At 45.0% G+C, this 12,514-nt stretch overlaps 1 protein-coding gene across 2 annotated transcripts; it reads right to left on the bottom strand.

Moving 5' to 3' along the window:
* Positions 1–4,840: 4,840 nt before the first annotated feature.
* On the bottom strand, positions 4,841–7,428 carry LOC120691948. Of its 2 annotated transcripts, none has more exons than XM_039975152.1 (4): positions 7,208–7,428; positions 6,127–6,550; positions 5,334–5,467; positions 4,841–5,231 (listed from the first exon to the last, which is right to left on the bottom strand). In XM_039975152.1, exons 1-3 carry the CDS (start codon positions 7,280–7,282, stop codon positions 5,358–5,360), a joined length of 609 nt encoding a protein of 202 aa, XP_039831086.1. In that variant the 5' UTR covers positions 7,283–7,428; the 3' UTR covers positions 4,841–5,231; positions 5,334–5,357. The 2 variants fall into 2 exon arrangements, with proteins under 2 accessions (XP_039831086.1, XP_039831087.1); XM_039975153.1 differs by having other exon boundaries at positions 6,139–6,550.
* Between the last annotated feature and the right edge of the window lie 5,086 nt (positions 7,429–12,514).

The following is a 12,514-nucleotide window of genomic DNA, read 5'->3' as shown; positions in this document are numbered from 1 at the left end:
GTTGCCGCTGCTAGCTGTTGCTCCCAGATACTTTGGATGAAACAAACCTTACAGGATTATGGACTGAGTTTTGGTAGGGTTCCCATCTTTGTAGACAACATGTCCGCTATTAGCATTGCAAAGAACCCTGTCCTACACTCCAGAACCAAACACATAAATATCCGGTTCCACTTCCTGCGAGACAATCATGAGAGAGGTCACATAGACTTGATCATGTCCCTTCAGAGAGGCAAACCGCAGATATCCTAACCAAACCTCTTGAGCAGGACACCTTTGCTCGCTTGCGAGGGGAGCTTGGGGTTTGTTACCCCTTTTGATCGCTGACTTTTCTTTGGTTAACTTTGTAGGTCTTGTTTGTTTTTCTCTTCATTTTCTAGGTTTGGTAGTTGCATTGTGCATATGCATTGTACATTTATGCATTTTGCATTGCTTCACTTGCACTAGCATTCTTGTATACATTGCTATGATCTTCTAGTGCTTGTTAGTGTGAGTTTATAAATGTGATCATATATAGCTTGCTCCACTGTGTATATGACATCATCTAAGTTAAGCTATTTTGATTTGAAATTTTGAAAACATGATCACCCTGTCTTGGCTACTAGCATGTTAGGGCGTGTTGATATACTTTGCTATCTCATTCATGCTAGTGTAGCCTTTCGTTCAGCAATTCATTTTTGACATGATCTAAAGTTGATAAAATTGCTTGAATTGTGCTGGAAATAGAATGGAAAGATCCAGGTGGGATTGCTTGTTGCACTGATCGAGCTTTCGGGACGGCTCACCTTGCACTTGTGAGAACCCGGGCAAGGCTGTGCATGACTAAAACGAGTGCCTTAAGCTTATGATTGCCTTTGGCATAGGCTTGGTCTCGTTGCTAAGTAAAGCATGACAAGCTTTCAACCCCTGGCATTAAATTGCTTGAAAAAATGAGATTGCAAAATCAATGTTTACAACATGCTTTGGATGTTCTTGGCTCACCTGTATGAGTTTGATTAGCACTGTCTTTCATTCCCTACTTGCTAGTGCTAGATCAAGGGTGATGCTTTTATTTCTCCTAAACTAGAACTTGCCTAGCTCTAGACTGATTTGATATACCCTGTTGAGCTAGATGCAGGTCTTGTTTATGGATGCACACATGCTTGTGACTAGTTGTTCCTCATATCCTTGTATCCCTGGATGCTTTCACTTACACCTCCTGCATTGCATTCATTGCATAGCATATGTTCAGGGGGAGTCTCAGTTTCAGGGGGAGTGTTAGGTCTAAGCCTTGATGTGTGCATGTGCCAACAAGGGGGAGAAGTTAGTGATCGAACAAAAACTTGTTGTGCACAGGGCTTTGAGAGTGCATACATTTGGTGAGAGTTGCACTGGTAAGGGGGAAATGCATTCAGTGGGAGTTTCTGCTTTGTTTAGGTCCTGGTTTTCCCTTCTTTGAGGAGTCATGCTTGTGTTTGATCGATTGCGTCGAGCCGTTGCCCTTGTTTTAGGGAATCGATCTTTACTTGGTCAAGTGACTTGTTCTTGCTTCTTTCGAGCTTTTGTCACTTGTTCAAGTTCTCTCTTGCTTCTTTGTTCTTCACTGTTTTTTGTTTCAATCTTGGTTCATTTGTGGTGTGTTGACAATGCACTCGTCAAGGGGGAGATTGAGGAATGTTGAGTACTCTATCCTGCTTGTGATGAGTGAATTGTCAACCGTGCGGTGTGATCGTGCGCTAGGTCTTTGCATTGCAGGTACACGGGCGTCGAGTGTCGACGGAGAGTTGCTGTGGAGGATCTCGGGCCGGGCGGCAGCGGTGGCGTCCACTCCTGGATCGAGGACGCAAGCGATGACAAAAGGCGGGTATCTTGGTTTGCGCCATAAAACCAAGGAGGCGGACGACGGTTGAAGACGTCAAGTCGTGGAGGCACGGGCGTCGGTCTCGGGACTGACGGAGGCGACGGGCGTCGACGACGTCTAGGGCCTCGCTGTGGGCAAGGAGGTGACGGGCGTCAGGCGGCGTCTAGGGCCGTCAGAAAGCCGAGGCGGGAACGGCGTCTAGGGCTTCGGCGTGGAGGCGGGAATCTTCCCGCGCGTGGAGTTTTGGCAGTTTTCTCAAAACCGGCCACCTACCCGGGTTTTGCGGACCCCTCAAAACCGCGAACCGGATCTTCATCGACACGGCGGCATCGCGGAGAAGACTTTGTTTTGAAAAAAGAACCTCGGCCGTCGGATGAGTCCATTGTATCTTTTCCGGTTTTGCCCCTACAGGCGTTCTAGTTTAAAGTCTAGCTCTAGGGGTAGTTTAGTCTCTTTGGTTAGTGGGGTTAAAAGAGGAGAGGGGGCACCAGCTCACCTTGCGCCAGCCAGGAGCCTGGAACCCAGATGCACGCCTTCCTGCTCCCTGGCGCCACCTCCCTGTTTCCTCCCTGTTCTTCCTCCCTCTCCTCTCTAGGGTAGGTTTTTAGCCATGGATTATTGAGGATTTTGTACTGAGATTGATCGGGAAAGGAGGCCCTTCCTTCCTTGTGCCCTCCGGGGTTTAGAATTCATCTCGTTCTTGTTCATCTTGTGTCTCGTTTGATTGAATTTCGATTTTCTCTTGTCGATTCATGAGCACGAGTTGATGGCTTGATTTTTGATGATTTCGTGGCTCCTTGTAGTGATTCAAAATCATCTAGCCTAGTGCTATACCCTCCGGAATCACGAGTCCCCCGAATCAAAGTTATTGTGTTCTTGAGAAAACTCCAATCTTGCTCGGAATTTCTTCGATTCCTCCCAAACCATGGAGTGATTCGTTGATTCCTTCCGTGGACAAGTTCACAAGTCCTTTGTGATCATGCCAACGAAGTTTGGTGAGATTTGAACTTGATTTGATTCCTCGATCATCTAGTTTTTGGGCGAGGCGCGGACTGGAAAATCGTTTCTGGACTCGAACAGAGGTTTTACCTATCACCGGTTAAACCGACGCTTGTGGTTATGTTGCGTCGGTTCAACCGGTGAGTAGGCTGTTCTATGTTAGGGTTTTCAACCTAGGTTTTTGGTTGCACCAGTGCATTAGTAACTACATGCATCGGATCAACCGATGATACTGAGGTGCTTGCTGTTTTGCCCGTTCAACCGACGTGAAGATTTTCCTTAACATCGGTTTAACCGGTGCTCAACCCTTTTCGTTTTGATGCTCCTCTGGACAACTGCACCGGCGTTGCATTTGGATTTTGTCGGATCATCCGGTGCGTATCGCCGGTTGAACCGACGGTGTTCAAACCAGAACGTCGGATCAACCGGTGAACGTTTCTCTAGGCTGCCGGCTCTGTGTGTCGATTAAACCGACGAGGTGCCCCTGTGCACGTCGGTTCAACCGGTGTATATACCGTGTGTATTTTTCAGCAGCTTCGTCTCGCTGTTTGCTTCCACATTACTTCGCGCTTGTTCCTAGGTCTGTTTTGTGTTAGTGTAGCTCTTCTATATCTACTCTACACTTCAACTAGGACTTGAGGGTTGGGTACGAACTTGGGATCTTAGGCCGATCTTCCGATTGCAAGAATTTTCAATCGGCTCCCATTCACCCCCCCCCCCTCTGTTTGCCTTTTCGGTCCCTCATCTATAAATACAGAAATAGACCGAATAAATATAGAAATATGGACGGGATGGGATTTTTTCCGTCCATATTCGTCCTTAGCGGTATCGCTATCGCCTTCTTGTCGGTAAGGGTCGCCCTCCGCCGCGAGTGGGCCATACAGGCTGCAGAGCAATGATGGCAGTCAACAATTATCCCATGGCCCTGCCCCTCTTGCTCGCTTGTGGGAGAGATAAGTGGCCCACGGAGGCCCGACTGTGGTATCTGGCTTCCATCGTCGTCGCTCCCGCCCATACACTTTTCTTAAAAAAAAGAGAAAAGAATTAAAAGCCGGACGTAGAAGCTTAAAGCGGAAGCTGGAGTCCTGCCATTTGCTACAGGCTTTTTCCGAATGTTTTTCAAACACTTCAAAATGTACTGAAAGTTTTAATTCTTGCAAAACTGTTTGGGAACAGACTAAAGTGTTCTAGAATTTTTTTCCCACATTTTGTAAATGTTTAATGAAAAGTTAAAAATGTTTTGAATATTTGTTCTAGAACACATAAACATCTATTCTAGCTTCTTTTGGAACATTCAAAAATTATTTAAACATTTCAAACATTTCAGAATGTTGAAAACAATTCATTTTGATCTGAAAAATTGTTCTAAAATAAAATTTTTGTATCATTCAACAAGTGTTTCAAAAAAATGTTTCGAGCTTTTCTAAAAGTTCTGTAAACTATTCAGAATGTTCCAAATATTTCAAACATTTCAGAATTGTTTCAAAACAATTCAAAGTGTTCGAAAAAATTTTGACCATCACTATGGAGCCCATCTTTTGCAAGCCGTCCTCACTTTCTTCTGACACGACCTTCTCAGCTAACTCATCTAAAGCTTCACTGACAACCCCATCTAAACTATCTGAAGCTCCATAGTTTCCCATGGTTTATGGGTTCATTTTAACGAGACCTTAGTACGATTTAGACTCTGTTCGGCCCAAGATATTGAAAGTTTAGCATGACCACTGGGCCCTGGGCCCATGCGTCCATGTCAAGTCTGAAGAGTGGACCCCGAGAGAATTGAGGATTTTTCTTTTCGTATTCGAGAATTTGAATGACTTACCCTGCTTGCCACGAGGTGTGACCCTGTGAGAAATGAGTAGTTGAACACAAATTAGAAGCGATCACAGCGTCTGCCCGCCCTTCCTGGGTTCACGCACGTAGCAAGCTGAAGATTTAACTCGTCACGACACGGTACAGCAAGCGGTTGCAGAAGTCATCTCTTGGGAGTGCTTGTACGAAGAGAGGATGAACATTTGAATCGTAATCAATGCCGGGAACGGCATAATGTCAACATAAACTTCGCAGACAATAGCTGCTCGAATTCTCCAAATGAATTTGCTCGACGAGCACAAAAACCGATTTGATTCAACAAACATCAGGCAATTCACCCACGGAGTGAAGAAACATCCTATGAATGCAGTCTTTCACACCGCAAATAGACCGCGGTAGAGAGCTAACGCAGGGTATAATTCAGTTTGCACCCAAAGGAAACTTCAAACTGCCAGCACGACCTGTAACAGAGTTTCAGTAAGATCCCAGAACAAGTATTCCATGCCATCCTTCAGGTTTCGGAGCTCCTTGGATACCACCACCCTTTTGTAGCAGCATGTGATTTTCCAGACGAAAAACAAACCTGAAAGATTCAGAGAACAGGGGTGAGCACCAACCACCTGCGCAAAGGATAAATTCACCGTCTATGGTGACATGATGTGAATCACTTGCTTCCAATACTTACAACAGATCAGGATCATCAATCCTATTACGTTCCCGGATCATTTGGTGTAGCACTGGATGATGTAGGCCTCTGTTTCTTGGATGGTTCATTACTGGCTTCAGCCTCCTCATCAGGAAAATTTTGATCAGATACTTCTGCAAAAAGGTAAAATGAAAATGTCTTTTGTTAAAATTGCTCAGTCCTTGTCAGAAGAGTAGGATGACTATTGGTAGTGTTAAGTAATGGAGTAATCTGGCATACACAATCGACATCAGCAGAAACAAATGATATCTGACACACACAAGGTATGTATTTGCAAGTTGATCATCTGTTTTTGTCACACTATTTGGAAGGACCCAACAACTTGTTTCGGTTGTTTGCATGATTAGCTCAAGGCTAATCCTTGTGGAATAGCAAACCAAATCTGGAAATATCTTAAAAGGCGCAAATGAGATGATTAAGCATGATGACCAGTAACAATTTGTTAACAAGTTATTCTGACAAGATAAGCACAACAACACAGTCAGTGTTGAAGAGCTAGAGACAAAATGATTCCCCAAGTTATTCAATGTAAACCCAATATGTACTGTCCATCTTTTGCGATAAAAAATCCATTATATAATTTAACACTTCTTTTTAGGCAGATTGTGGTAACTACCAGCAAATTTACATGTAAAATGGCAGCAATGTTCTAGCAGCTTATTCATCTTCTTAGAACAGTTTCATAATTCTGAACTCTTTTATCGCTCCACAGTGAAACATATAGTGCAGAAATAATTTGCAAACCATGTAAACAAAGTACTGGAGTTGTGACCTTTGCTTTTACCAATAAGATTTTGTCTGGCACAAGTCTTCACTTCTCTTCTATGCATCCGGACCTTCTCTCGGACCATATCTGTACCTGACCCGTAATCATCCTCCATAGCTTCAAAACAATCATCACGGCGACTTGCACCAGTACCGCGTGGCCTGAAACGCCTGACCAATGGATTCTCAGGCAGGCAGTTTATTCTGGCATCATGGTGAAGGTGGTTCCTCTCAAACTTGATATTGTTGCAAAGACCCTCTTGAATCATCACCTTGAACCCATTGTCACCCAGATGCCTCTTATTCACATCAAGCCCGTGGTTCTGATGTCCATATAGTTGGTCCATGAAGGATGCCTCCATGTAGCTTATGTAGGAACTGTGCTGCTCGTTTGTCCATCCGGATGACATCAAGTCTCGAACTTGGTTGTCCTGCCGAAAAATCACAACACGGAATACAATGTCATGGTCCAAAATGTTTGTACCAAACAAAAATTATTGAAGTACAATGTTAAGGCCTCCTCCAACAGCCCTGGCGACGTCGCCGGCCAAAAGAAGGAGAGAGAAGGCCAGCATAGTTACAACTGGTAGCTTGGGATGCGTGTTTGTGAGGAGAGCTGCATTGGGGAGTGCTCTCGCCTAGCGAGACATGCAACGCTAGCGACTTCTATTCACATATTAAAATAGTATTTAGCTGGCGACATCGACCTCCGTTGGAGGAGGCCTGATAGATTAAAAGATAAACTGCTAGCTGGAGCAAATGTTCAATGTCATTTCCTCACAACACATATCTTCTCCATACCTTTTGTCACTTTTCTATCAAAAATAGTAGATAAAGCCTCGAAGATAATGTCAAATAAATCTTGATGCTCTATATTTTAAGCCCAATAGCGTGTCCGTAGCACCAACGAATAGAGTATACGGTGATATGCAAGAGCTAATTACTGAAGGAAAATTTTACTGAATGCAAATAAAAGGAGACACAGAATGGAAGTATGCTGAAGAAGCTTAATAACGAACAGAACGGGCAGCCCTCATCACGAATCAGCATAACGCTAAATCAGTAAAGCAATGATCTTGATCGATTACCTTGGCAGCAGTAGCGGGCAGGGTCAGTGGCTCGTCGTTGATCAATGGCTGGGGGTTCAACGACACATCCCCCATCGGATCAAGAACCAGGGTAACCGATGAGGTGAGGAAATCGCAACGGCCCGGATCTCTCTCCGTTACCCTTTCTCAAAGCGGAAACAACCCAAATGGAGACGGGAAAGTGCCTATCCGGTGTGGGGCGCCTCGGGTTTAGAAAATATCTTGTGCCCGATATTTTCTACGGCTTGGCGACTGCTGGCAGGAGCCTGCCAGGCGGGGCCCGCGGAGGCCAAAGATATCTGCGTTCAGGCGGGGTGCCAGGGGGAAACACGCTGCCGAGCATGGGGCTTGGCAAGCAAGGTCAAACGAGGGATCTCAAATGAATTTTTTTTCCAAGAAATATTTTCCTCTGATGCGTAGATATTAGTCGGAGCAATAGATTATGACATCAGATGCGATGTGTATGAATGTTTTTTTCTTTGAGATGTGTATGAATGTTTATTGGTTATGGTGTTGGTGTCAGCAGCGAAAGTGTCACGTATGACAACATTGATGAGGTTTCTTAACTCCATTTTTTTTCTGTACACACTACAAGATACAACATTTGATGATGGATCTAGTAATTTTATTTTACTTAACAAATTAGATAAGTAGGAGCTAGCAAAAGGACTAATAGTCTAGTGGTTACAAAAGTTTCGATAGCATCTTAGATCCTGGGTTCAACAGCTCGTGTGAGTGAATTTTCTAAGTTAAAAAAAAACTATATGCAGTCTGCTTTTAATACTCCATTTGCACTTCAGCACAAAGTGGGTTTTGTTGGAAATTGAAAAACTAAACACTCCAGGTAAAAGCTATAAGATGTTCCAAATGAATGCAAATCTTTTACAATTGTTGCATGATTTGATAATGAGTAATTATAATTTGCAATCATCTATTCATATGAATTTTGTGGAATCACGGGTTATTTTCCTTCTAGTGTGTGTGCATGGTATGGCTATTTTCCTTCTAATGTTTGTGCATGGTATGTCCAATAGTGCACAACATGGTATATATATACAAGCATTCTTCTGAGACAATCAGTAGAAAAATAATTTGAGATGGTCTTAACCAGTATGGTGGCTATGAGTGACACAGACACTAATGTTCTCTTGCATGCACTGAAGCATGATCATGACATATCTCCACACCCTATTTATGTTCAGATCATCTATACTTTTTTCTCTAGTTTGTACAAGCGGATCACACAACCTTCAATCTTTGACATGTGTGTTTAGGAGAATGTTGTATGGTTGGGCCTGCGACGGCGGCGGCCGTGGAGGCACGCGCGGGGCCATGCCGGCAAACGGCCGGGTCCGCGCAGGCCATGGCGGCGGCGGCCTCGAGGGCGCCCGGCCGCGGCCCGGCGGGGAAGCTCAGGGGCTCGCGGCGGACGGCGAGCTTGGCGACACGCGGCGGACAGCAAGCTCGGCGGTGCGCGGCGGACGAGGGGCGCGTCGAAGGCGATGCGCGGCGCGGTGCTCTGTGGGGCGCGGCGGAGGCGGGGGCAGAGGGCGGTGGAGGAGTAGGAGGCGGAGCTCAAGGGCTCGCGGCAGAAGGCGAGCTCGGTGACGCGCGCGACGAGCTTGGTGGCGCGCGGCGAGCTTGGTGGCGCGCGGCGGACGGGGGGCGCGTCGGAGGCGCCGCGGGGCGTAGCTCCTGGTGGGGTGCGGCGGAGGCGGGGCAGATGGCGGTGGACGAGGAGGAGCTGGCGAGCAGGACCACAGCGAGCGAGCAGGTGCCGGTGAGCCGCGAGCGCGCAGCGGGCGTGCGGCCGGAGCACGGGACGGCCGTGCGGCGGGCGCTCGGGCCACGACAGAGGAGAAGGCGAGGGAGGAAGGGGGGCAGTTGCGGTGCAGCGTGGGCGGAGGTGAGAGCCGAGAGGTAGGGCCGGCGCGATCGCAGCGGCCTGTCCGTTAGCTCCGCTAGATTTGGCGTGCGGAGTTCTCTCCGCTACGATAGAGGAACGGATAAAAGAGGTTGTTGCTGCTCATTTTCCGCTATCCGCGTCCTCGAGGACGGGGTACCAGATGCCGGTGCAAGCAGCTAGGTCTCGTTTGGTTTTTCAAGTCGCCGTCACATCGAATATGGATGTAAATTAAAATGTTCAGATATTAACTTAATATAAAAATAATTTCATAAGTTGCAAGTTTAATTCTAGACGAATCTATTAAGTATAATTAATGTAATGGATGATACTGTAGTAATTAGTGGTTAAATTATAGACTAATTAGACTTAATAGATTCGTCTCGTGATTAAGTTACGACTTATGAAATAACATTTGTAATAAGTCTATATTTAATACTCCTACTGAGTGTTTAAATATGTGATGTGATGTGACAAATGACTTCAGCTTAAAAAATCAAAGACTCCCTTATGCGGTCGACGCGGCATTGGAGCGCACATGGGTGAACCCCCCGCGGCCGCCCAGTATTTCCTTCTTCCGGCTTCTATTTCCCTCGTTCCTTTCCCCTTCTTTCTCTTTTTTTTTCTCCACGAGATCTGCGATCTACTAGCAGGAGAATTTTTTTATTTTAACCCTTTTTTAATAATATTTTAAATTTAACCTGGTTGGAATTTTATTTTCGCATCATAGCCCGTTTAGTCGCACCATCCAAACTGGCGCGACAATTAGCTTTTGTCGTGCCAGTCCGGGTGGCAGGACAGAGCCGCCACGCTGGCGGGGCGACTCGGCCCGGCGCCACATGGGCGCTGACGTGGTCAGCCTTGTCGTGCCACATGCGTTGGCGCGACAAGGCTTGTCCCGCCAGCGGGCTGGCTGAAAAGATCGATACTAGGCCTAGAGGGGGTGTGAATAGGACTGTTTAAAAATTTTCTAAAAAAGCTTTGCAGAAAATCGTCAGGTTCGGATGATCCGGTCCTTGTCAGGTCCGGATGATCCGTCCTAGGGTCGGATGATCCGACAGGAGGAAAGAATCTTGCACGAGATTTGAAATTTATTTAGCTTTTGACGATTCCCTTTGAATACAAAGTTGATAAATGAAGTAGCTAAGCCTGTGAACTAGATTAGCACAAGAGGAAAGCCACTAAAAAGTAGATCAAGTCAAGATTAGCTCAAGAACAATAAATACAATAATAAATAAAAGAGACACAAGATTTATCCCGAAGTTCACTCCACAAAAGAGCTACGTCTCTGTTGAGGTGCTCACAAAGAGCAGGGTTGACCTATAACCATTTCCCTCACTCAATCAACCACACAAGAAGATTGAGTTGCTCACTAGTAGATGTCCACGAAGGACAGGGTAATTCAAACTTCTGGGGCTCAACCACAAGAGAATGGAAGCTCACCGGCACCTCTAACCGTCTAGGAGCGAAGCTCCAAGAGTAACAAACGCGAACCGGCGAATCAAAGGTTGCTTCAAGTGCTTCTTGAAATGAACAAGTGATTGCTCACGGAGTGCTCTCAAATCACACCTCAAATCTCACATCCTCTCAATCCCTAGGTGTTTTCCTTGCAAGAATCAAGTTCTAGGATGGAGAGAAGTGAAGGAATGAATGCTTTGGAGGCGTGGTTGGTCGGAGAGTGAGAGAGAGGTAAATGAAGGGGGTGAAGTGGTATATATACTCCAACCCCCGAAAGTGACCGTTGTGTGTTTTCTGGAGGTTCCCGGATCATCCGGGGTAGGAACAGAAAAGGTTAAAACACACTCGAAATACCCAGGTCCGGATCATCCGGTGTAGGACCGGATCATCTGGCCTGGCTCTTCCAGCCGCTCACAGAATCCCAGGTCCGAATCATCCGGGTTAGGGCCGGATCATTCGGACTTGCGCAGTACTGCTCGGCACTGTTTGGTCGGGTCATCCGGCCCAATGCCGGATCATCCGGCACAGTGCAGAAATTTTGTGTAGAAGAGTGTTTTGAGTGTGTATTCTCTCAATTATGTCATCTCAAATGAAGAATTTTCACAACCTAAAATTCATTCGAATGCGTCCCCCTTGATAGTACGGTGAATCCTATACTGAAATTCAAACCGAAAATTAAAATTATATCTCCGATAGAATCCACCAAACTCATTTTGAAATTGGGGACCTTCTTTTCATCTTCTTCTTGATTTTCTCATTTTATTCCTATGCAGTAGAATCATAAAACTTTCGTGGTCAGTTCTCATGCGTAGCTATTTATTTGATTTAATCCTTGTTTAGTATACTTTAATTATGGTAAATAGTTTATATTCATGATAAATCATGAAAATATTTCTGAGTGTTCTTTTTGAATAGCTTAACTTGTCCATGAAGTTTGAGCACCAGTCCATGGCTATAACAGAAGCTAAAAATGAATCTTGTTAGATTGCTGTCAGTTTTGTTTATTTTCTCAGAATTAATCCTGCACAGAATAAATTCTGAAATTTTTACAGTAACTAAGTTAGCTCTATATAGACCTTCTTTTAAATGTCTAGCTTCTGTTTTGCTCTAGTTTAACCTGTATAATTCAATCTTATTTTAAGTATTGTCTGAATACATGAATTGTTTTGAATATTTGGCTACAAGTTTTGTCATGAAATTTGCGGGATAGCTTGTTCTGTTTACCTTATTTTTGATATAATTTTTTCTAGTTTTTATTACTGAATGTGTGTTGAGTTGTTTATTTATTAGCAAACCGTGATTTACTTGTTATAGGAAACCACTTCAACTTGCTTGGTGAAGTCAGTATAGTTCTTTTGTGCTATTGATCATGATGCCTTGGGTAGTTAGAATTGTTAGTTAACTACTCTATAAATGATTGCCCATGTGATACGATTGTTTGCTATTTGTTAGACTACAACTTTATCGTGATATGAGTGTGTTTATAATAGTGTTATTGCATCACATATAGATACGACTACTCTTGCCGACGGTACGTACGAACTGGTGCCTGAAGCGGAAGAAGGTCCCAGAGAAGCTCAAGTGAACTTCGCCGACGCCGTCGAGAAACCGAACCCGACTCCAGAAGCCTCAGAAACTAACTCAGTTCAAGAAGGCAAGCCCCGGAGCATGTCCCCCTATTTTAAATTATGCAACTTATTATTGTTCCTATCTACTTGTGCATTTAAGTTACAGGAGTTGACTGGAACCTTAGTTGCATGATCCTAGGTACCGATGCTTGAACACTAGTTTGTGCAGGTCGTTAGTTAGCTATGCTAATGGTTCGGTAGAAGTCGAGTGATTTCCTGTCACTCGCGAGAAAATTATAGGAGTTGGTTGTTTACTACTTGCTACAACTATAAGGTCTACGGTCGGGGTCGTGATACTCGGGATGCCCCATCTGTTTA

This window comes from Panicum virgatum, chromosome 9N (assembly GCF_016808335.1).
Source record: "Panicum virgatum strain AP13 chromosome 9N, P.virgatum_v5, whole genome shotgun sequence".
Classification (NCBI taxonomy): Eukaryota; Viridiplantae; Streptophyta; class Magnoliopsida; order Poales; family Poaceae; genus Panicum; species Panicum virgatum.
This window is presented reverse-complemented; position numbering and strand designations above follow the sequence as displayed.